Source organism: Hippopotamus amphibius, chromosome 2 (genome assembly GCF_030028045.1).
Source record: "Hippopotamus amphibius kiboko isolate mHipAmp2 chromosome 2, mHipAmp2.hap2, whole genome shotgun sequence".
Taxonomy (NCBI): Eukaryota; Metazoa; Chordata; class Mammalia; order Artiodactyla; family Hippopotamidae; genus Hippopotamus; species Hippopotamus amphibius.
The window spans coordinates 131,219,218-131,245,075 of NC_080187.1; the positions used below are offsets into that span (position 1 = coordinate 131,219,218).

Sequence of the window (25,858 nt, forward strand, 5' to 3'; positions counted from 1 at the left end):
GTGCTACTACTTCCCTCCTGTGTACTTCAGTCGGGTTACTTAATGTCTCTCCTATTGAGCCACTATTCAATGAGCACCTACTAAGTGTAAGCACTGAGTTGGGCACTGGGAGTGATGAAAAAAACAGAGATGATAATTAGGGGCAGTAAGATTCTGGCAATAAAACAAGTAAATTAAGGGGGGAGTGCAATGAAGAAACAGAATGACCTACCAGGACACAGAGGGAGCACACATGTATATCGGGTGGTCAGGGAAGGCCCTGCTGAGAAGGTGACGTACCTGAGACCTGAGGGTCAGGATGTCTAGCCATACCAGCAACTGCGAGAAGGACATTCCTGTGAAGGGCCACAGGTGGGAGATCTGGGTGTTTAAAGGCCAGAAAAGGAATGGGCAGAATAGCAGAGAATGCATTGAAGCCCTCACATCACCCTGGACTTTGCCAAGATAAAGAAGTTGACTTTCATTCTAAGTGGGATGGAAAGCCACAGAAGGGGCTTCTGAGAGCTTATTGTTTTAATCCTTTTGCTTTGTTGTTTAATGTGATTGCTAGTGAGGTTCAATTTGTCTTCCCTGATAGCCTGTTGTGTTCTGCTTGTGCAAAATGGTCTGCTCCTGCTCTTCATCTATTTATCTACTGGGATCTTAGCATGTTTCTTATTCATTCGATGAGATCTCTCTCAAAGATTTTAATCTTTTGCTGCATGTATTTTCCCCAGATTACCATTTGCTTTTTAATTTTAGTTTCCTTTTGGGGGGTTCAAGTTTTAAACGTTTGTGCTTTAGTGTGTGAAAGAGCTCATCCATAACCTTTAAGCTTAAGAAGTCCTCCGCCATCTGACACTTGATAAATTGTTTCCTTGGTCCGTCTTTGCGCAGTTCAGTGTTTTACACTGGTGAACTTTTCTTTTTAATCCTCTTGGGCGGGGCGGGGCGGGGCGGAGCCAACTCCTCCTGTGTGCAGGCCAGAGAAGGCTCAGGATGCGGAGACCCCCTCTCCCTCCTAGACCGAGCCAGAGGGCTCCTTCTCCACCGCAGGCCTCAGCTGGGGACACCCATCTCTGCTAGGTATCCGAGCTCTCGTTACAGACCATGGACATAAGGCGGGGTGAGAAAGCCAGGCGGGGTGAGAAAGCCAGGCGGGGTGAGAAAGCCAGCGGAGGCTCAGCGGAAAGCTGGGAGGAAGACTTTAAAGTGTTTAATATAAAAAAAAATAATAAAGTGTTTAATAGCCTAGAGCAGAGGCACAAACCTGAGCCAGGACCAGCCTGTGCAGCAGTGGCAGGGAGGCGGGTGTGGCGAGGGTCAGTCCGGGAGCTGAGGCCCCGCCCAGATTCCGGGCCCCGCCCCCGCCCCCGCCCCCGGACTCGCTCCCCGCAGGTTCTGTGCGGAGGGACGGCCCGGTTCGCCCCCCCAGTCCCCGCCCACCGCTGATTTCATTGGCTGCCTCGCCGACCCCGTCTCCCGGAGACCTGCTGATTTCCGCAGCCAATCAGCAGGCGCAGCAGCGGCGGCGGCGGCGGCGGGTCTCGGCGGATCCCGGACGCTGAGGTACCGGGCCTGCGGGAGGGGGCGCGGCGGTCGTCCCTGGGGGGCTGCGTGGGCCCGTTACGGTGCCGCGGCGTCGCCCGGCTCGCGGGCTGGGTAGGGGTGCCGCGCTGCCACTCGTGGGTCTCTGAGGTCACCCTCCCGAAGCTGGAGGTGCCGCGCGTCCCTGACTGTCGAGGGCTGGCCAGAGGTGTCTGGGGTGGCGGTCAGAGGCCGTGCCTTTGCGGACTCTCGGGGCCCCGCCCGGCTGAGGCGGGGGGCGGGCCGCTCCCAGGTTTGTTTCAGTCGGCTCTCGTCCGGGGGGGCCCCCTGCCCTTCGCGGAAGGCGCGCCGAGGGACACTGAGGCCTGCGAGCTGCCGGGGCTCGTGGCCGGCGCCGCGCTCCGACGGGACGGTCTGCGCGACCTCGGGCCGCCGCAGGGGACCCTCGGGGCCCCGGGAGAGCCGTCGCCTCCCTCCCTCCTCCTGGCCGGCGGGGGCAGGGCGGGGGTCGCTCGGTGGCCACGCTGTCCCCGGGCGGGGCCCCTTCCTGGCTCCGAAAACACCCGGTGCCCACTCCTGCTGAGGCTGTCGTTCCCGGGGTTTGAGGTTTCGTGTCGGGAAGATCACTGGAGCAGCTTGGAGAGGGGAAGGGCTGTAGGGTGGCGTCTGCCCTTGTCTGCAAGGGAAAATCAAAACCAGACGCGGGGAGGTTCTCAGGGCCAAGGCACCTGTGAGAAACCGCACGGGTTTCTTAGTGTGACAGGCATCTTCTCCCAGCTTGCCCCACAGGTTGCATCATTCAAGCCGCTTCAAAATCAGAGTATTTAGTCTCGTAGTTCCTCTCAGAAGCGGTCCTTAGTCTTGGCTTTGGAATTCTTGGAGTATTGAGCAAGGATTTTTTGTACAGAGGTCCAGTGCAAGGAGGGAAGTAGGGAACAGTCCTTACCTCTCATCACAAGGATCCCAGCTGCTTCTTTACGACGCTGGGACCAAAAAGAGAAGTTTTCTCTGCATATGTGGGTTTGGGGGAGGCATAACTATGGATGAGGAATAAGGAGAAGAAAGAGGACTCGTTTTCTGTGCAGAAAGTATGCAATTAGGAAAAAAAAGAGTGTATTTATTTGCCTATCTCTGTCCCTTCATCTCAGCCATCGTAAACACGTTTTGACATTTTTTTGTGCCGGTGGTATATGTTGAGTTATTTATGTTAGGGAAAGGAAAGTGTCTTCTCACAACAAGGAGACACTTGTCTTCCTCGTAGCCACAGAGGAATGAATATGCCTTGTGTGGAATTAACCCTGGGGTTTGGTTTTCAGTTAAGAGAATGAGGCAGAAGGAAGTGTTAACCAAGACCTTCCAAGGCCCCGCCGTGGTCTGCAGGACTCCGACCAGCCACGTTTACATGTTTGAGAATGGTGTGGGGGACTCTGGGGACTCCTCTGAGGAAGAGTCCCCCCGAGTGGCTCTGCGGCCCCGGGGCAAGGAGCGCCAGAAGAAGGGTGCCCACCACCCTCAGCAGCCAGGAGCAGGGGACGTGGTGCTGCTGCAGCGGGAGCTGGCCCAGGAGGACAGCCTCAACAAGCTCGCTCTTCAGTATGGCTGCAAAGTAAGAAACCCCACAGGTGAAGGTGCCACCTGTCCTTCAGCCCCTGTGTTTAGAGGTACAGAAGAGCTCACTGAAGGGTGGGGACCCTTCCTGACCCCTCCCTGACCCCCAGAGGTGGTTGGGAGAAGCCTGCTCTAGAGTAAAGGATACCCCCGTCTAGCTAGAGATGGAAGGCAGGTGGAAGTACCTTTCGTTCATCATAGAGAGAGGAAATTAGTCAGGAATTTCAGGTGAGGGGGCATTTCCTTCTCTGCACCTCTTCCTTGTCCCTCCAAAATGAAATTCTGAAACTTTTTTTTTTCTTTTGAGCACATTTTATTTAAGACATAATGAAATGAGGCCAGAGAGGCCAGGCAGAGTTTATCCAAGATTTCTTTGTATGCTTGCCTTTTTTGGTTTTTTTTGGTTTTTTTGCTACTTTTCTTTTTCTAAACCTTTCTTGCTGATTGTAGCCTATTTGATTGGTAAAGTTTTGCCTTCTCTCTTTTAGAACTGCATAATCTATCCTTTGTGTGCTGTGTATCTATATAACCCTGTTTCTCTTTTTAATTATGTTTTTAGCTTTCAGAGTGATTAACAGTGGCAAAGTAAGTAGGAAGGTATTTATTGAATTGCTGCATTTTCTCTCCTAGATTGAAACTATTTCATTTTGCTAGCACTGTGCTATTACTTTCTATGGCTTTCTCTAAGGCTATATAAGCTACTTATTTAAAAAATATCTTCATCCCTAAAGGGTCTGTCACTTACCTAACAAGAGTCAAATGACTCAACATGTTGTGTGGGGGTGTTGTTTCCCAGGGAAACAAACTGGTCTCCAGGGACACATGGTGGTCTCTAAGTTGTACTGAGATTTATACTTGACTCTTATGATATTATAAGCTACTATAATCAGCTTCTGTAGGCAAACTGTATGGTTTATAGAGCAAGGGCTGAAAACTGAATCCTCTCCTGCAAAGACCTGAATGGATGCAGTGGATTTTTTGGCACAGTGATGTTTAATAAATCCAAAAGGACTGTATAATTTATCTTATAAGTGATCAGTTTTCCTATTTGAAGTAAGTAAATTTGATGTTAGCTTATTAGGATCAAAGACAAAAATATCTGAAACACCTTAATTTTCAGGACATAATAAATTAAAAATGTCCTCCACCCCAATTCAATTAAATGATAAAAGCACTTGCTAAGTAATTAAAATAGTGAAGATTATTGATTTGAATAAAGTCTGTTGGCTGTATTTACACTCTAGTTTAATTGGACTTAGGAGTTAAAACCTTAGAGTCCATCTCTGATGCTTTTGGTAAATTTTCAAACAATAACTTGAGGGAGGATTTATCTTTGACTTACATTTCCCCCTACTTTTTAAATATTAAAGTTTGATTATGAGAGGAGTTTGTCATAAACTTTATGTTACTTTTTAAAACAGTCATGTTCCTTTCTGCAGGAGTCCTAATACTGGAATAGAAGATTTCAGTCTGTAGTTTCCACCTTGATGCATATTCCCTGCATGTTTCTAATTATAAGAAGTGCTGCGAAATCCTCAAAGTGAATTAACTGTAGGTTGCTTTTATTTTAGAAATAAGTTTATAGGCCATACAGTACTTCTGGGAAAGAAAATGTCATAGAATCATGAGGGCACAGCTTTGAAAATGTTACAGGTGCACTAGGTTCTAGTGTATGCCGAGGCTTTGTGCTTGCTAATTGCTAATGTATAGTACAGCTACTAGAGTAAGTTCTGATGCAGGAGAGAAGTCAGCCAGACAGGGGCACTGTCGCCTCAGAAGTTACACGTAGAAAGAGCTACAGCCTCCTTTTACCATATTGTGTTTCACCTAAAAGCATTTTGTTGAAGGCACATTTTAAACAAACAATGAAGTCTTTTCCAAAACTAATCTTGAGTTGTTCAAACTGGTAAGTCTAAACAGAAATCTGATGATTAAGCTATACATTAAGGCTAAGTTAAAGCCAAAAAACAAAGTCATTCAGCCTAAACTAAGTTTTGTGTGTAGGTAGTTTTGCAGTGTTCACCAGATTCTTAAGCGGTGTGGGCTTGGACCATCACCCCGAAAGGTTAAGTGCCACTTTTTAGATGTTAGTTTTAAGGAGCTGTACATATTCCATGATGTTTGTCTTCGTGGCTTCCCTAGGTCGCAGATATCAAGAAAGTCAACAACTTCATCAGAGAACAAGACTTATATGCTTTGAAATCTATTAAGATTCCAGTGAAAAACCATGGGATCCTAACAGAGACCCACAAAGAACTCAGACCCCTCTTGAGCTCATCCACAGAGACGAGAGTGAGCTTCGAGGAGCAGCCAGACCCAGACAGAGGAGCTGGCAGCGCCGGCACCTCGTCTAGCCCACTGACGAGTTTCTTTAAGGACATTGACCAGAACATTGAGCGTGCGGTGCAGTCAGAAATCTTTTTGAGTGAAAGTTACTGCATCGAGACCTCCAGTCAGCCACCGCTTCCGGCTCCTCTGAAGACACCGACAAATGGTGCAGACTGTGGGATTCAGTGGTGGAATGCTGTTTTTATCATGCTTCTCATTGGAATTGTTTTACCAGTGTTTTATTTGGTCTATTTTAAAATACACGCTACTAGTGAGACCCCTAGTATCTTGAATACCACTGCTGTCCCTAATGGCTCGAGGGCAGTGAGTGCAGTTCCAGGACAAGCCCCCAAAGTAGCGATTCCAGTGCCAACCATCCCCTTTTCAGACAGCCAGTTCAGTCAGGCCACCCACGGGGGGAACTAGCTCTCGCTGCTTCTAAGGAATCAGGGCAGCTTTAGCACTTGGGATCCTCGTGTGCGTCGGCCGACGTTGGCCGTATCCTAGCGTTTTTTTCTTTCTGTGACATATGGACACATTTCAGAAGCCACCGTCATGTTGTCGGTCACACTCATCATGGGGAATAGACTCGCCGGATCCAAGGCTGAGGGAGCCGAAGCACCAGCATCTTCAGCCTCCTGCATCCAGAGAAGAGAGACATTTACACGTGACAGGTGCTGTTCCTTGAAGGCGATAGTGGACTGGCCGTGTCTTCACAGCAGCACTGTGTAGGCCCCCAAGTTGGACATGCTTGGCGGGAGACGAGTGGCCTTGGCCGATGGACTTGCAGTACGGGAGCCCCTGGTACTGGCTTTGGTTGTCCGGATGTTTGCTTTGTCCCCTGCCTGCTGTGGAGGGTTGACTGGCTCTGACAAATGATGTTTTGTGTCTCCCCAGCAAAGGTGTTGTGCAGTAGCCGTGGGAAGTCACCCTCTTTCAGAGTGTGACACATTATGGTAGTAATAAGCCCTGCTTCACATTTGCCCCCTCAGATAGCCTTTTTGAGGCAATGTCATATCTAGAATTTGAAAAGCCCTAAGTCTAAATTGCTATAATATTGGGTAAATAGCAGTTCTGTTGCATGTAATTTTAGAGCTCCTTAATCTGACACACACACACGTTTTAAGCTCTGCATGGTGCAGCCAGCACTTCCTGGCCAGAACGTGGAGGCCATGGTCCAGTTTCACCTGAGGAGCATTTCCACAGTGATTGCTAACTGGATTCCCCAAGTCAGTGTTCTTGGAAGGAGCTCTTTCTCGTCAGTGTCTGAAGCAGAGTAGGTGTAGGGAGCAGAATGAGTGCCTATCACCGAGGTCCCATCATGTGACACTTCTAAGGCTGAACGATCACTAATCCAGTGTCTCCTGGCCTCTGTATGTGCCTGGAAGAGTGGTGCAGGGAGAATGGGCATGCTTCCTGCTGCTTCCTTGACTCCATTCTTAGGACTTCTAGAGCCACAGAAGAGGAATGGGGCTCAGTCACTTTTCTTTGGGTGAACACAATATAGCTCATAATGTTAAAATATTGAACACTTAATGGAGGGCCTAGAAGTGACCCTTGCTGTGAAAGACCATATAAAGAGGCACCTGAGGTTTGCCCGTCTCCTTCTTTGACAAGGCAACAGTGGTGCAAAGTTCAGAGGCTTGTGGAGGGCATGGGTTGGCCTCTGAGGCCTTCCTGGTGGAGCAAGGGTGAATGGAGTGAGGACAGGAGCCTGTCCCATGGAGGAGTGGAAATTGGCCAGGGTGGCTGGCGGCTCAGCCTTGGAGAGGTCTGTCTTCAGGGAGGAAAACATGCTGCACAAATGCTGAGCTTTAGGCAGGTTTAAGGCATTTGACACATTCAGCCTGGAGATAATTTAAAAGCGCTCATTATGTAAGGGAGGGGAATGTGGCAGACAAGTCCTCGAGATGGGCCTCCAGTTTCTATATCCTCTCATTTTGTGAAAAACTATTTTGCCCTGGGTTCAGTTAGCCAATTTAAATTATGTTCAAAACTAAATGTTTTCTTCAAAACCAAGATGTTCTTCAGGATAATTTTTAATCATCATAAATGAACTTGTGAACCTTTGCTACAGGAAGTGTTTTGATTATGTAAATGCTTTCCAGCCAAATGTTTGTGGGCACTGTGCCCCTGAGGGCCACAGGTTTCTCTAACGTTTGTCACCATTAAACTCACCAGGCAGGGCTCAGACTCTCATGAGAAAATGAGTTTTGCCAGGCAAAGAATGAATATCTGTATATTTTTTTTCAAATGGAATAAAATAATTTCTTCTGTGAAGGAAAATTGATTCTTCCTTTTTAATTTGAGTGTTGGTAATTCAGAGTTAAAAGATGTGGGATGATGTTGGAGAAAATGGAGGTGTCATGTCCAAGGGGTGAGGCCTACCCAGGGCTTGTGCCCAAGGTTCCCCCAACAGGTGAAGAACAAGTGGTAACAAGCACAGTCTCACTGATGGGTCTGCATAACATGCTTTAAAATTGTTTTATTGGGTATACGTAACAGATACCGTGGAGCTTGTTTTCTGTATATTTTACTGCATTTTTGGTGTGTTTTGGGAGTTAACATTGTAAAGAAGTAATTAGATCTGTTAATCTTCAGTTGTTTTGGTTGAGTGGTATTGTTTAATATTGCAGAAGCCTAGCGAATCTGTCCTCAGGCAAGCGATGCTTCCATTTACTCTGGGAAGACAAGGCTGCAGAGACTAAGCTGAAGCCTCAGGGCCACCCAGAGCAGGACCATCCAGCCACAGCCATGACACAGCCCCTCCTCAACAACTTAGTGCTTCACATTGCCTCTGCGTTAATTGCAGTGCCTGAGTTTGAGGGAGAATGCTATGGGCCCTGAGATGATGGCTCATACAGGGAACTTTAACATTTTTTCCCAGTTTTATTGAGATATGATTGACGTACAGCACTGTATAACTTTAAGATGTACAGCATAATTATTTGACTTAGATACATTGTGAAATGATCACCACAAGTTTAGATAACATCCATCATCTCCTGTAGATAGAAAAAAAAAAGAGAAAGAAAAAAAAGGCTTTTTCCCTTGTGATAGGAAGTCAGGATTTATTCCCTTAACAACTTTGATGTATACCATATAACAGTGTTAACTATAGTTATTGTGGTCTACATTACTTCCCTAGTGCTTATTTATCTTATAACTGGAAGTTTATGCCTTTTGACCACTTCTTCCAATTTCCCCTCCACCTTGTTCCCCTCTGATAGCCGCAAATCTGACCTTTTCCTATGTTTGTTTCTTTTCTTTTTTCTTTTTTTTAGATTTCATAAATAAGATCATACAGTATTTATCTTTCTCTGACTGACATACTTCACTTAGCATAATGCCCTTAAGATCCATTTGTGTTGTCCCAAATGGCAGGATTTCCACCTTTTTTATGGCTGAATAACATTCCAGTGTGTGTGCATGTATCACAACTTCTTTATCCATTCCTCCCTTGATGGACACTTAGGCTGTTTTCCTGTCTTGGCTGTTGTTAATGAATGCTGCTGTGAACACGGAGGTGCAGATACCTCTTTGATGTAGTGTTTTCATTTCCTTCAGATATACTCCCAGATGTGGAATTGCTGGATCATGCTTTAGTTCTATTTTTTAATTTTTTGAGGAACCTCTATACTGTGGAGGTTTCCATAGTGGCTATACCAATCTATATACTCACCAACAGTACACAGGGGTTCCCTTTTCACTAGGGAGCATTTATCTCTTGTCTTTTTGATGATAGACATTCTAACTGCTGTGAGATAGTATCTCATTGTGGTTTTGATTTGTATGTCCCTGATGGTTAGTAATGGTGGCAGCTTTTCATGTACCTGTTGGCCTTTCTCTGCTGGAGAAATGTCTATTCAGATCCTTTGCCCATTTTTAAATTAGATTACTTTTGTTTTTCATTTGTTTGCTTTTGTTTTTGTTGTCAAGTTACAAGTTCTTTATATACTTTAGATATTAACCCCTTATCAGATATATGGTTTACAAATTTTTTTTCCCATTCCATAGGTTATCCTTTTATTCCGTTAATGGTTTCTTTTGCTGTGCAGAAGCTTTTTATTTTGATGTAGTCCCACCTGTTTGTTTGTTTATTTTGTTGCTTGTGCTTTGTCGTATCCAAAAAATCATTGCAAAGACTAATGTCGTGGAGCTTACTGCCTATGTTATTTTCTAGGAGTTTTATGGTTTCTAGTCTTACAGTCAAGTCATTAATCCATTTCAAGTTAATTTTTGTGAGTGGTGTAAGATAGGCGTCTACTTTCATTCTTTTGCATGTGAATATTCAATTTTTCCAGCACTATTTATTGAAAAGACTGTCTTTTCTCCATTGAGTATTCTTGGCTCCCTTGCAGTCAAGCAATGGGTTTATTTCTGGGCTCTTGATTCTGTTCCATTGGTGTATGTCTGTTTTAATGCCATTACCATACTGTTTTGATAACTACAGCTTTATAATATAGCTTGTAATCGGAAAAATGTGATGCTGCCCACTTTGTACTTCTTTTTCAGGATTGCTTTGGTTATTCAGGATCTTTTGTGCTTCCGTATAAATTTTAATATTGTTTCTTCTACTTCTGTAAAAAGATGCCATTGAAATCTCGATAGAGAAAGCACTGAATCTGTAGATGGCTTTAAGTAATATAGAAATTTTAACAATTTTAAATCTTCCAATCCATGAGCACAGGATAGCATTCCATTTATTTGTATTTACTTCAGCTTCTTTCATCCATGTCTTGTATTGATAGTTTTCAGCATAGAGATCTTTCATCTCCTTGGTTAAATTTATTCCTAAGTATTTTATGTTTTTGATGCTATTGTAAATGGGATCATTTTCTTTCTTTCTTTTTCAGATAATTCATTGTTAGTGTATAGAAACACTACTGTTACTTTTGTATCCTGGAACTTTACTGAATTTGTTAACTAAATCTAACAGTTTTCTGGTGGAGTCTTTAGGATTTTGAATATATGTCATGTCAACTGCAAATATTGACATTTTTATTTCTTCTTTTCCATTTGTGATACTTTTTATTTCTTTTTCTGCCTGATTGTTCCAGATAGGTCTTCCAGTACTATACTGAATAGGAGTTTTGAGAATAGACATCCTTGTCTTATTCCTGATCTTAGAGGAAAAGCTTTCAGCTTTTCACCATAGATCATGATATTAACTGTGGGCTTGTCATGTATAGTCTTTGTTATGTTGAAGTATGTTCCTTCCATACCTAATTTGTTAAGAGTTTTTATTGTGAACAGATGTTGTATTTTGTCAGATGCTTTTCAGCATCTATTGAGATGATCACATGATTTTTATCCATTTTATTAATGAGGTATATCACATTGATTAATTTGCAAATGTTGAAACATCATTGCATCCCTGGAATAAACCCCACTTGATCATGGTAAGTGATCCTTTTAATGCACTGCTGAATTTAGTTTTCTAATATTTTATTGAGAATTTTTGCATCTATATTTATCAGGAATACTGATCTGTAGTTTTCTTTTGGTGTCCTTTTCCGGAAAGGTAATGCTGGCCATGTAAAATAAGTTTGGGAGTTTTCCCTCTTCTTTGATTTTTGAGAATAGTTTGAGAAGGATTGACATTAATTATCCTTCAACTGTTTGGTAAAATTCACCAGTGAAGCTGTCTGGTTGTGGGCTCTTCTGTGTTGGGAGGTTTTTGATTACTAATTCAATCTCCTTACAGCTAGTTGGTCTGTTCAAATTTTATATTTCTTCCTGATTCAGTCTTGGTAGGTTGTATGTTTCTAAGAATTTTTCCATTTGTTCTAGCTTGTCTGGTTTGTTGGCATATGGTTGTTGATAGTAGCCTCTTGTGATCCTTCATGTATCTTTGTATCAATTGTGATGTCTTCCTTTTTCATTTGTAATTTTATTGATTTGGGTCCTTTCTTTTTTCCTTGGTTAGTCTAGCCAAAGATTTGTCAATTTTGTTTATCTTTTCAAAGAAGCAGCTCTTAGTTTCTTATTATCTTTTGAATCTTTATTTCATTTAATCTCCTCTGATCTTTATTTCCTTCCTTCTACTAACTTTGAGCTTAATTTATTCTTCTTTCTCTAGTTCCTTGAGGTTTATTTGAGATCTTTCTGGTTTCTTAATGTAGGTGTCTATTGCTATGAATTTTCCTCTTAGAACAACTTTCCCCACATCCCATATGTTTTGGTATGTTGTATTTACAATTTGGTCTGTCTCAAGAAACTTTCCTATTTCTTTTTTAATTTCTTTTTTGTATCAGTGGTTGTTCAGGAGAGTGTTGTTTTATTTCCATGTATTCAAGAATTTTCCAGTGTTCGTCCTGTAATTGATTTCTAGTTTCATACCATTGTGTTCAGAGAAAATACTTGGTGTGATTTCAGTCTTATTGAATTTCCCAAGACTTGTTTTGTGACCTAACAGATGGTCTTCCTAGAAAGTGTTCCATGGGTGCTTAAGAAGAATGTATAGAATATATATATACACACACACACATACACACACACACCCCACACACATGTATATATATACACACACATATAAAATGTTCTATATATGTATAGAATATATATAAGTATATATATAATGTTCTATATAGAATATATATATATAGTTAGATCCATTTATAGCATCATTCAAATCTGCTCTTTCCTTATTGATTCTCTGTATGAATGATCTATCCATTGTTGAGTCAGATATTAAAGTCCCCGACTGTTATTGCATTGCATTGTTCTTTCTCCTTTTAGCTCTGTTAGTTTTTGCTTTATGCATTTAGGTGCACTGATAGTGGGTACATAAATATTTATAATTTTGTATCTTCTTGATGGATTCAGCCCTCATTGTTAGATAATGACTTTCTTTGTCTCTTTTTACTATTTTTAGTACACCCCTGCCTTTATTTTTTAATTATTATTATTTTTTTGGTTTTGGTTTACTTGAAATATCGTTTTTTGTCCCTTTACTGTCAGTCTGTGTGTCTTTAAGGCTAAAGTGAGTCTCTTGTAGGCAGTATATCTTTATATCTTGTTTTTTATCCATTCAGTCATTCTGTATTTTGATTAGAGAACTTAATCCATTTATGTTTGAAGTAACTATTGATAGGTAAGGACTTACTATTGCCATTTCATTGTTTTCAGACTGTTTTGTAGATCCATTTTTCCTCACTTCTTTTCCTGCTTTCTGTCTTTTTTGTATATGTTTCGGTGTCTTTTGGTATCATTATGCTTTGACTTATTTATTGTGTTCTTTTGTGTGACTACTAGAGGTTTTTCCCTTGTGATTACCATGAGGCTTACATAAGATATCTTAAAATTATAATACTCTTTTAAACTGACAACAACTTAGCCTTTATAGGATTTTTAAAATTTACACTTTTACTTCTCCCTGTCACATTTTATGTTATTGATGTTAAAGTTTACATATTTTTTATATTGTGTAAACCAATAACAGATTATTGTAGCTATGGTTAGTTTTACTACATTTGTTTTTTAACTTTTAAACTAGAGATGTAAATTAATTACATGCCATTACCATATTACAGAATCTAACTTTGACTATAATAACCATTACCAGTGAGTTTATGCTACCTTCCTACGTATTTTTTATGTTAATTTGTGCCCTTTACTTCCACTTAGAGAACTCCTTTAACATTTCTTGTAAGACAGGTCTACTGGTGATGAACTCCCTCAGCTTTTGTTTGCTTGGGAGAATCTTTGTCTTTTATTTCTGAAGGACAGCCTTGTTGGGTATAGAATTCTTGGCTGAAAGTTTTTTGTTTCAATACTTTGAATATATCATTCCTGGCCTGAAAAGTTTTTATTGAGAAATCCACTGATAGACTTATGGGGGTTTCCTTGTATATAACTTCTCTTTTTCCTCTTGCTGATTTCAAAATTCTTTACTGTTGGCTTTTGACAATTTAATTATGTGTCTTGGTGTAACCATATTTGAGTTCAACAAACTTGGGATCCTTTGGGCCTCATGGATCTGGATGTCCATTCCTCTCTCCAGATTTGAGACATTTGCAGCCATTTTCCTTTAAATATACTTTCTGTAACTTTCCCTTCTCCTTCTAGAATTCCCATATGCTGAGAATTCCATACATACACACACACATACACACACACATTGGCTGTGTCTCATAAGTCTCATAGGCTTTCTTCACTCCTCTTCAGTTTTCCTTTTGCTTCTCTGATAGATGATTTCAAATGTCCTGTCTTCTAGATCATTTATTCTTTCTTCTGCATAGTTGAGTCTGCTTTTGAAGCTCTCTACTGAATTCTTCAGTTGTCATATTTTTCAGCTCTAGAATTTCTATTAGATTTGGGGGTTTTTTTTCTTTTGTTTTTTTGGTTTCTGTTTCTTCATTGAACTTCTTGTTTTGTTCATACATTATTTTTTTATTTTGTTTAGTTGTCTGTGTGTTCTTTTGGTTTACTAAACTTCCTTAGGAGGATTATTCTGAATTCTTTGTCTGACAGTTCATAGATATTTATTTCTTTAGGGTCAGTTATTGAGCTTGAGCTTTGTTAGTTTCCTTTGGTGATGTCATCTTTACCTGATTTTGTTTTTTCGACCCTTGATTCCTTTTCTTGTTTTCTGCACATTCAAATAACTGGTCTCCTCTTCTATACTTAATAGTTGTTAGTTTTTCCTCTTGTGAGGGGGGAGTGAAGTCAGGAATGACTTATGTTGCCCTCTTGGTTATGTCATGCCTTTAACACTTTTCATCAAGTCTAAGTTCTTAGTTTATTGTTGGGTTGTCCATCATAGTATTTTTTTAATTATGGTAAAATATATATAACATAAAATTTACCATTTTAACCATTTTAAAGTATATAATTCCATGCTATTAAGTACATTCACAGTGTTGTGCAGTCATCACCACTGTCTATTTCCAGAACTTTTATCTTCCCAAAAAGAAACTCTGTTAAGGGCTTCCTAGGTGGCGCAGTGGTTAAGAATCCGCCTGCCAATGCAGAGGTCATGGGTTCGATCCCAGCTCCAGGAAGATCCCACATGCCACGGAGCAACGAAGCCCGTGTGCCAAAAAATAAAAAAAAAAAAAAATAATAATAAAAAATGCTTTAAAAAAAAAAAAAAAAAAGAAACTCTGTTAAAAAATAACTCCCTTTTCCTGCTTTCCCCCACCCCTGATCAACTTTCTACATCTATAAATTTGACTACTGTAGTACCCAATTCCATATAAGTGGAATCATACAATAATTGTCTTTTTGTGTCTGGCTCACTTCACTTAGCATGTTGTTTGCAAGATTCATCATGTTTTTGGATGTGGAATAATATTCCATTTTATATATACACCACATTTTGTTTATCCATTCATCCACTGATAGACACTTGGGTTGCTTCCACTAACAGTTTTAAAGGGATCCTTTTAAGTAGATTTGCAATGTTTCTTCTGCTGTTAACGAGAGAGGCAGAAATCTTCTGTTTGATTATTATTTTTGGTAGAAAAAATTTATAATTTCCAACAGATGTTACCTTTTTTCTTCTCTTCCTTTTTACTAAAATAAATTTACTCACTGATTCATAAATTCTAACTACATGCCTAGCTCTGTGGGAGATACAGCTGTGAGTAGGATAGTGTGCCTGTTCTGGTAAAGTTTACCTTCCCAATAGACAGTAAACAAACATAGTCACTTCAGATGTGAAAAGTGCTGTGCAGATGCCATAGGGGAATGTGGTAGAACATACCTGCACAGGGACAGAAAAGGGAGGGCACTTTTCATTTGAACTACATCCATATGCAAGATCTTGAAAAATCCCACCAAATAGTCCTTACTTTCATTTGCACTCTGAAGCCTTTGGGAGAGAGCATTTAAACTTTCAATAGATAATGGCTATAAATCTAGGGAATACTTAAGAGGCATAAGATGGAAGAAAGCCAGTCAGATATACATTGTTCATATTTACCTCAAGAAAGGGAAAAAAGGAAGAAAATTCTCAGTCTTAGTTTTTTAAAATGCAGCCTGGCACAGAGGGGCTTTGTCCAGACTTTTGGCTGTGGGCTTCCTGTGCAAGCCTAGTCTGAGGTGGTTTGGTGGCCTGGGTATCATCTGGTCCAAAGAACAAATAATCAGCACTGGAGACAGTTTTTAAGAGAGCAGGTAAAGGGGCAGATTTCTGTATAAGCTGGTGGTGTTGGAATTTCAGTTTCCCAGTCAGTTGGCTGGTGTTGAAAAGCTGTCACAGACTAGGACAGTGTTTGCATCCCTGTCAACAGGAAGCTTCTCTCAGAGGGTTTGCTGCTTACTTGTAGCTACTGTTCAGGGAGCAGTGCTGCCCTGTTCCTTGTGGACTTTTCTCCAGCTACAACTGGTGCTTTGATATCAGTTTTTTAATGAGGAACAAAGAGAAGCTGGCGCTTCCTTCTCCAGGCCTTTCCCCCCCGCCTCATTCCTTGGAAGTGTCCTCCTGACACAAGCCAGGAGCTCCTTGATTATGGACATGTTTGGCTTAAAGAGCTATAACTAACTGTGTGTAAGATGGAGTTTAAAATGTTCACTCTTGGGGCTTCCTAGGTGGTGCAGTGGTTGAGAATCCACCTGCCAATGCAGGGTTACATGGGTTCAAGCCCTGCTCCAGGAAGATCCCACATGCCGCGGAGCAACTAAGCCTGTGCGCCACAACTATTAAGCCTGCGCTTTAGAGTCCATGGGTCACAACTATTGAGCTCATGTGCTGCAACTACTGAAGCCCACATGCCTAGAGCCCGTGCTTTGCAATAAGAGAAGCCACGGCAATGAGGAGCCTGTGCATCACAACGAAGAGTAGCAACTCACTGCAACTAAAAAGAAAGCCCGTGCACAGCAAAAAAGACCCAACACAGCCCATAAAATTAATTAATTAATTACTTAATTTTTAAAAAAAGGCTCATTCTCCTTGGCAGGAGCACCAAAGATATGTCCCTGTGGTTTAGCAGGTCCACCACCACCCCCATACCTAGTGCCCTAGAGGGAATGACCTCCCAATAGACTGATTTATCCATTTATTCAAGTGACGTATGCAGAGCACCACCTCTGTTCCAGGTTCTGGCTGGGGTAGCCCACAGAGGTGAGGAAGGTGTGGCCTGAAAGTTATCACCTGGGAGATAGTGAAGGCCGTGGGTAAGGCCTGGGCTACAGTGGGAGGGAGAGGTGGGAGGAGACTTGTCTAAACCCATTGAATTGAGACAACAGCCACTTGGGTTGGCAGGGGCAGGAGGCTGAGCTCTGTTGTAGGAAGGACCCAAACAGATGCAAAGATTTCTCTTTGGGAAAAGACTGGCATGCAGCCCTAAGAATGAAAACAGTCATCATCTAATCCAGGGAACATATAAGATGCCAGATAATGCTCTAGGAGCTTTATACACAAGCTCATTTCATCCTCACAATATCCTTGTGAGGCTGGCACTTACTATTCCTATTTTATGGATGGAAAAACTAAGCTAAGATTACATAGCTAGTAAATGGGGATGCTGGGAGTCCAGCCCAGGCTGACAGGCTTAGGAGCTCATGCTCTTAAGGCCTTTGCTCAGGGCCTTGCTGCCCTGCCACCTGTGTGACTTCCACTGTGGGCCTGAGGGAGGGCACTGATGACATGACCTGGGCTCACAGACCATGGTGGTCACTTGGGCCTTAACTGTTCTGTGCTTGTGGCTTCCCAGGGCTGGGTTTCGGGAGGGGTAGCAGAAAGCAAAGAATGAAGAAAATTTCTGCTGGTCCACACGGGGTGACAAGAAAATCAGCTCTATTGCTTGAACCCTAGGAGAACTGTATACTCAGCGTTTTACCTCCCTGTTTTCTTGGTGGTGTCCCTGAGCAAATGAGCTAGACTACTTGACTGAGAAACACACCTCATTTGTGTCAGTAGCCTTGCTTAGGCATTTCCCTGCCAGGACCTGACGCCTTGTGGAAGGATTCTTCCAAGCTTATTTCCAGAGAGGATGTCTGGCTGGCTTCTCCAAGCTAAGCAGGGACACAGGGGTAGGAGGGTGGGGACAGCCTCCATTTTTGCCTATTCTCCAGGAGCCAACTGGGTACAGACTCCTTGCTCTCCTGCACAAGGATGCCCCGTGGCGCTGGGAAGGACTGGCGTGGTGGTGATGTGCAGCTCCAACCTGTGACCTGTGCCCTCTCCCATCTCTGCTCAAAGCTGTGCTGGGGCCCTGAGGGATTGCCACAGCACTGCAATGGGGGATGGTGGGGTTTGTTTGTTTTTTTCCCATCACACCCCAGGAGAGACTTTCTCAAATCTTCAGAAAACACTGTGTTATTTTTAAATCCCATGCACTGCCCTGAATAAGGAACATGTGCTACCATATCCATCAGTTCATTCATAAATCTTCCAGAGCACCAGTTATACGTTGAGAGGCTATGTGATAACAAGATATGGTCTCTCCCTTTAAGGTTTTTGTAATCTAGTGGGAAAGATGAAACCTATGTAAGAGTGGTGAGATGTCAGAGCACGCTGTGCTCCAGGAGAGGGAAGCAGGTTCAATGACACTGTTGATAAAATAAGAAAGATTTTCTAAAAGAGGTGGCGTCGCCTTAGTTGACACCTGAAAGGAGGGTGGAATTTTGTAATATGATAATGGATGGCTCTCCTGATGCTCCCTAGTGTGGGCAAAGGCCTGGAGGCTGGAAACCAGGGGACCATGTGAACAGGGAACTACAAGTAGCCTAGTGGCCTGGAGTGAGGGAAGTATGACTGGAATTATGGTAAATGCTGCAGTAATAGTTTGGGGCCAGCTTATAGACAACCCTCAATTCTATACATAAGTGATTTGGACATTATTTGATGGACAATAGGAAGGTATGGGAAGTCCTTGAACAGTAAAGGGTGTGCGTGGGCACTGACTTTCAGAATGGTAATCTCACAGTTTTTGAGAGGAGAAGCCTTAAGAGGTAATGTAGGTCAGTATTAGCAATCTGAGGGGATTTTTTGTTTTTTTTGTTTTTGCAGGTGGTGACTGGAGATACTTTAGTTTTCTTTTACTTGTTAAAAATTGAGGTATAGTTGATGTACAGTATTGTATATGTTTCCCGTGGGCAGCATAGTGATTTATAATTTTTTTAAGTTATATACTCCATTTGTAGTTATTATAAGCTATTGGCTGTATTCCCTGTGTTGTATAATAAATCTTTGTAGTTTATTTATTTTATACATAGTAGCTTGTGTCTGTTAATCCCCTACCCCTATCGTGCCCCTCCCCTTTCTCTCTCCACAGTGGTAACTGCTAGTTTGTTCTCTATATCTGTGAGTTTGTTTCTGTTTTGTTTTATATATATATATATATATATTTTAAGATTCTACATATAAGTGATGACATACAGTATTTGTCTTTCTCTGTCTGACATTTCACTAAGCATAATACCCTCTGCTTAGGTCCATCCATGTTGTTACAAATGGCAAAATTGCATTCTTTTTTATGGCTGAGTAGTATTTTGTTGTAGATATACATGTATATATCACATCTTTATCCATTCATCTGTTGATGGACGCTTAGGTTGCTTCCATATCTTGGCAATTGTAAATAATGCTGCTATGAACACTGGGGTTCACGTATCTTTTCCAATTAGTGTTTCTGTTTTTGTTTTTGTTTTTCAGTTAGATACCTTGTAGTGGAATTGCTGGGTCATATGGTAGTATTTTTTATTTATTTATTTATTTTATTTATTTATTGGCTGCGTTGGGTCTTCATTGCTGCACACAGGCTTTCTCTAGTTGCTGAGAGCAGGGGCTACTCTTCATTGTGATGCACAGGCTCCTCATTGTAGTGGCTTCTCTTGTTGTGGAGCACAGGCCCTAGGCGCGTGGGCTTCAATAGTTGTGACACATGGGCTCAGTAGTTGTGGCTCATGGGCTCTAGAGCACCGGCTCAATAGTTGTGGCGCACGGGCTTAGTTGCTCCGCAGCATGTGGAATCTTCCCAGGGCAGGGCTCAAACCCATGTCCCCTGCTTTGGCAGGCGGGTTCTTTACTACTGCACCACCTAGGAAGTCCCATATGGTAGTTTTATTTTTAGTTTTTTGAGAAACCTCCATACTGTTTTCCACAGTGGCTGCACCAATTTACATTCCCACCAACAGTGCACTAAAGTTCTCTTTTCTCGATGTCCTCACCAATATTTGTTATCTGTGTTCTTTCTGATGATAGCCTTTCTAACATGTATGAGGGGATAATTCATTGTGGTTTTTAATTTGCATTTTCCTGATGATTCACAATGTTGTTCATCTTTTCATGTGCCTATTGGCCACCTGTATGTCCTCTTTTGAAAAGAGGTCTTCAGGTCTATTCAGATCTTCTGCTCATTTTAGAAATTGGATTATTAGTTTCCTTGATGTTGAGTTCTATGAGCTTTTTATTTATTTTGGATATTAACCCCTTATTTGTCATATCATCTGCAAATATTTTGTCCATTCAGTACGTTTTTTCGTTTTGTCAATGGTTTCCTTTGCTGTGCAAAAGCTTTTAAGTTTAATTAGGTCCCACTGTGTTATTTTTGCTATTACTTCTTTTGTTTTAGGGGACAGATCTGAAAAAAATATTGCTATGATTTTTGTCGAAGAGTGTTCTGCCTGTTTTCTTCTAGGACTTTTAGGGTTTCCAGACTTAAATTTAAGCCTTTAATCCATTTTGAATTTATTTATATATATGGTGTTAGAGAATGTTCTAATTTCATTCTTTTACATGTAGCTGTCAGTTTTCCCAGCACCACTTATTGAAGAGACTGTCTTTTCTCCATTGTATGTTTTTGCTTCCTTTGTCATAGAGTAATTGACCATAAGTGCATGGGCTTATTTCCGGTCTCTCTATTCTGTTCCATTGATCTACATGTCTGCTTTTGTGCCAGTACCATGCTCTTATTGTAGCTGAAATCAGGGAATGAGTGATTCCTCCAGCTCTGGTCTTCTTTCTCAAGATTGTTTTGGCTATCCTGGAGCCTTTTGTCTTTCCATACAAATTTAAAAATTATTTATTCTAGTTCTGTGAAAAATGTCTTTGGTATTTTGGTAGGGATTACATTGAATCCATAGGTTGCCTTGGGTAGTATGGCCATTTTAACAATAGTAATTCTTCCAGTCCATGAACACGGTATATATTTCCATTTGTTTGTGTTGTCTTCAGTTTCTTTCATTAGTGTCTTTTACCTTTGTAGGTAGGTTTCTGAGTATAGGTCTTTTACCTTTGTAGGTAGGTTTATTCTTAGGTATTTTATTCTTTTTGATGTGATTGTAAATGGGATTGTTTCCTTAATTTCTCTTTCTGATAGTTCATTGTTAGTGTATAGAAATGCAATAGATTTTGGCATATTAATCTTGTATCTTGCACCTTTACCAAAATCATTGATGACTAGTAGTTTTCTGGTGGCATCTATACATAGTTTTCTATGTATAGCATCATGTGGTCTGCAGATAGGACAGTTTCATGTCTTCCTTTCCAACTTGGATTCCTTTTATTTCCTTTTCTTATCTAATTTCTGTGGCTAGGACTTCCAATTCTATGTTGAATAAAATGGCAAGAATGAGCTTCCTTGGCTTGTTCCTGATCTTAGAGGAAATGCTTTCAGATTTTCACCATTGAGTATGATGTTACCTGTGGGTTTGTCATATATGTGATTGTTTTAAGTTGCTGATCTTGTAATTTAAAATGCATTTTAACAATCCTGCATTTGTAATCTCCTCCATTCAGTTTACTAAGTTTGATATCATGCTTTATATCTAATTGTTTTCTGTATCCCTTAACTGCTTATTATGGATGTAGACAATTTAACTGCTTTTGCCTTTCAACCTTCATATTGACTTTATGTGTAGGTGATTTCTTACCTTTACTGTATATTTGCCTTTACCAGTAAGCTTTTTACCTTTCATAATTTTCATGTTTCTAGTTGTGGCCTTTTCTTTTTTCCTTGGAGTTCCTTTAACATTTCTTGTAAGACTGGTTTGGAGATACTGAACTCTTTTAGCTTTTGCTTGTCTATAAAGCTTTTAATCTCTCCATCAAATCTGAATAAGAGCCTTCCCAGGTAGCGTATTCTTGGTTGTAGTTTTTTTCCTTTCATCACTTTAAATGTATTGTACTACTCCCAGAATTTGCAATTTGATTATGAGGAGATTGAATATAGTTTTGTTCATAATTTCTGTTTGGGGTTCAGTAAGCTTCTTTGATCTATAGGTTTATATGATTTCATCTGATTTGGAAAGATCAGTGATCTTTATTCATTTATTCACAGATCACTGATGCTTTATTCATTTTTATTGTCTTCCTTTCTGTTTAATCATGGATAGTTTCTATCGCCATTTCCTCTGCAGTTTCTAATTGGCTATTAATCTCATTCAGTGCATCTTTTGTTACAGGTATTTTTCATCTCTGTAAGTTTTATTTGGGTCCTTTGTATATCTTTCATGTCTTTAATCATGCTCATATATATGTATATGTATATATACACACACAGAAACATACATATGTGTATATATATACATATATGAACATGTGGAGTATATTTATAATATGTTTATATTTAACATCCTTATCTGATAATTCTATCATTTGTGTCATTTTCGGTCTGATTCTATTTGTAGATTTTTTTTCTGGTTATGGATTGTTTTTCTACATGCCAGGTAATTTTTGGTTGGATGCTAGACATAGTGAACTTAATGTTGTTGGGTGCTATATTTTTTTGTCTTCCTTTTAAATATTTTGAGCTTTGTTTAGGACTTAAAATCAGTTTTTTTCCATTTGAGGGTTGCTTTTAAACTCTGTAGGACCAGAGCATCCTTTAGTCTAGGGCTAATTCAGCCCCACTACTATGGTGAAACACTTCTGAAGATTCTACTCAATGCTGCATGTGTTAGGAGGTTTCAGCCACTCTGGCTGGTGGGAGCACAGATTATTCCTGGTCCTGGGTGAAAGCTGGGAATTGTCACGTTTTGTTTTCTCTGTTCTTTTCCTAGCCTTTGTGATTTCCTCAAATGCATGAGTGAATCAGTACTCAGCCAGAGACTTGGGGAAATCTGTCAAGCTACCCCTCTTTCCCCATACTCTGTCCCCACAAATTCTAGATGCCTTGGCCTCCTTGAACTCTAAACTCTATCTCCTCAACTCAGCAAGACTGCTGTGTTATCATCTGGAAAGTCTGCAGGCAATGAGCTGGGGCACTCATCAGTTTTACTGGGTTTATCCCTCTTTTCTCAGAGATCACTCTCCTGCACTCCCTTTTCCCAGTATCTTATATCTTTTGTTCAATTCCTTGTTTGAGGTGAAAGAATACATCTGATCCCTGTTACTCCCCTGTGTCCAGAAGGAGAGTTAGGGGAGGGGTGGCACAAGGGGGCAAGAGTGGTTCAGAGGTAGATCCAAGAGAGCAGGCCTGTCAGTGGACTCTGAATTGGTGGGCCTGGACTGGACCATGGAACAGAAAGTCAGAAGGGCAGATTTTCTTGGAGGGGCTTCAGAATGAGTCCACTGAATTCCAGGCACTGCAAGACAGTACTGGAGGCCTATAGTTAATTTTGTTTGCAAGACATTATTGCAGTCCCCTATGTGTCAATTGCTAGACTTCCTGGGTTTGAGTGTGTTATCTCAGCTGACTCATTAGAAAGGAAGGACAGCCCATGTGCCAGCAGTCCAGGCTGTGGCAGTGTTATCCTTGTTCCTTATTGCTGCTTTGAGATCATTTTTTGACCAGCTCTCTAAATCTTCTTGCTCCTTTGAAGTACGTGTCACTAAAACCCTTTTTCATTGCGTCATCTACAGATCTTCTGGTCCCTCCCTCTCATCCACTGAAGACTTTAGCACCTGTTCTTATTCCTGGTATCCATGTAGATCAGTGCCTCTGCATCTTTTTCAGGTCATACGACATATAGAAAACAATAAAATATGTACAGCATCTTAAAGGAAACTGGAGGGGATTTATGATCTTTACATGAGCCATGGTATTACAGATAGCCAAAGGTGGTAAATAGTTAGAGACTTTGTTCTTTCTGTCAGGTTTTTAAAATGGGTGGTCAAAAGGCATGCTTTTATGCCCATGGGAAAGACATAGAAGAGAGGGAGAAATTGATGCTACAAGAGAGAGAGGATAGTTGCAGGAGACCTTGAGAAAGAGAGAGGTGATGGGCTCCAATATACAACCTGGAAGATTTGGCCCAAGATAAAAGCAAAGGCTATCTATAGCTCCTGAAGGGAAGGCAGAGTCCGGGGGTACAGGTGGAGGAAGATGTCTGGATTTTATGGTGGGAATGCTAGGTAGGTCTCATTTGATTGCATCTATTTTATCAATGGAAAATGTGAGAGGAAATGATTAGCTGAGAAGAGGAAATGGTCTTGGAGGTTGGACTAGAGAGGAGAAAGTAAAATAGTGATGACAGAAATTGAGGATGTCAACATACTAAAGAACTGTAGTTGCATTTCTGGGCAGTGTTGAAAGCCTTTTAAAATTCATGGTCATAGTGGAATAAAAATTAGAAAGTCCAGAATTAGACCCAAATACATATAGAAACAGTATATGACAAAGGTGGCATTTTAAATCCATAGGATAAAGGTAAACTTTTTAATAATGGCTCTGAGACAACTAGCTAGCCATTTGGAAGAATATAAAACTAAATCCATACATAAGAACTAATGACAAATGGATTAGAGATCTAAATGTAAAAAATGTTACCATTCTAGCACTAGAAAAAAACGTAGGTGAGTTCTCTTCTGACCTGGGTGTAGGGAAACAATTCTAAATTTGTATCAAAATCCACAGTTAATAAAAGAAAATATTGGTAAATTTGACCACAAAGTCAAAAATCAACTGACAAATTGGGAGAACATATTCATAGCATATATAACAAAGGGTTAATCTCCATATTATAAAAAGAATTTAAAAATTGAGGGATAGAGACCAAAAACACAAGAGATGAATGGGAAAAAGACATGTACAGACAATTGACACACACACACAAGATTAAAATGGCCCTCAAACATATGAAAAAAAGTTCAAATTCACTCATAATAAAGTCGAATTTAAACATTAAGATATTATTCCTTTAAAAAAAGATATAATCCCTCATGTATCAGACTGGTAAAAATAAAAAACATGACAACATTCTGTTGACAAGAAATAGGCATTCTTATACACAGCTGGAGGCAATGCAAATTGGTATAACTCCTCTGGAGGCAAGTTTGGCAATACTGACAACTTCATGTGAACTTACTCAGCAGTTCCACTTCTAGGGCTCTACCCTGAGGATAAATCTCTAACAACATGGAAATACGCATAAGGTTATTCACTGATACTTGCAAAATATTGGAAACAACTTAAATGACTGTTTATGATTGAGTAAACTGTGGGACATCCATACCACATGGAGTACTATGGAGCTATAAAGAGAAGAATGATGAAGATTTGTATAAACTGATCACTCCATGGAGTGGTTTCCAGTTATACTATTTTGTTTCCCAGATTTTGATGCAATCACATTCGTCAATTTTTCGTTATGGTTTTTATGTTGAAAGTTTCTCACTCTAGGTCAGAAAGATGTTCTCCTGTGTTTTCTGTAATGCCAGTGTTCTATTTTAACCTTTAGTTGTTTAATCCATTTGGATACTACTTTTTTGTGTCATATTAGGTAGGAATCCAGTTTTATTTTTCTAATTTTACCAGTTTTACTAATTTTACCAACACTATTTACTGAACCATTTTCTCCCTAATTATTTTTGGAATTAACTGTGTTGTACATTAAATCTCCATATAGATCTATCTATAAGCTCTTAATTCTATTCCATTTGTTTATTAGTATTTTTGGTGGGGGGGGGGGAGTGGGGATGTTTTGGTTTGTATCAATACCACCTTCTTTTATATTTGTGGCTTGGCAATATGTCAATATCTAGTTGGACATTTCTACCCTATGCTTTTAATATTCTAACCAATTGTAGATGATTTTAAAAAATTGAGATATAATTGACATATAACATTGTGTAAGTTTAAGGTATACAATATGTTGACTTGATACATTTATATATTGCAATATGATTACCAGTATAGCACTAGCTAATACCTCCATAACATCACATAATCATCATTTCTTTTTTGTGATGAGAACATAAAAGGTCTAGCCTTTTGGCAACTTTGAGGTATAATACAATGTTGTTGATATAATCAAAATGCTTGTGTTAGATCTCCAGAACTTATTCTAAATGTAAGTGTGTGCTCTTTGACCAACATCTTCCCAATTCCCCCACCCCCAGGCCCTAGTAAACACCATTCTATTCTCTGTTTCTACAAGTTCAGCATTTTAAGATTCCACATATAAATATCAAAGAGCGTTAGACTTTCTCTGCCTGACTTGTCTCACTTAGCACAATGTGCTCATGTTGTCTGAAATGATAGAATTTCCTCTTTCTCATGCTGAA

At 40.6% G+C, this 25,858-nt stretch overlaps 1 protein-coding gene across 5 annotated transcripts; it reads left to right on the forward strand.

Moving 5' to 3' along the window:
- Positions 1-1,493: 1,493 nt before the first annotated feature.
- LYSMD4 (LysM domain containing 4) lies at positions 1,494-7,735 on the forward strand. 5 transcript variants are annotated; one of them, XM_057724637.1, is made up of 3 exons: positions 1,494-1,548; positions 2,844-3,133; positions 5,278-7,735. In XM_057724637.1, the coding sequence occupies exons 2-3, from the start codon at positions 2,852-2,854 to the stop codon at positions 5,887-5,889; spliced, it is 894 nt and encodes a 297-aa protein (XP_057580620.1). In that variant the 5' UTR covers positions 1,494-1,548; positions 2,844-2,851; the 3' UTR covers positions 5,890-7,735. The 5 variants fall into 5 exon arrangements, 4 of the variants coding, with proteins under 4 accessions (XP_057580620.1, XP_057580621.1, XP_057580622.1 ...); XM_057724638.1 differs by lacking the exon at positions 1,494-1,548 and adding an exon at positions 1,712-1,819; XR_009051565.1 differs by lacking the exons at positions 1,494-1,548; positions 2,844-3,133 and adding an exon at positions 3,142-4,686 and having other exon boundaries at positions 5,278-5,410.
- Positions 7,736-25,858: the final 18,123 nt, after the last annotated feature.

Coding starts and splice junctions, on each gene's coding strand:
- LYSMD4 (XM_057724637.1), top strand. CDS start 2,852: ATGAGGCAGAAGGAAGTGTTAACCAAGACCTTCCAAGGCCCCGCCGTG. Junction 3,134..5,277: donor CTCTTCAGTATGGCTGCAAA/GTAAGAAACCCC, acceptor TGGCTTCCCTAG/GTCGCAGATATCAAGAAAGT.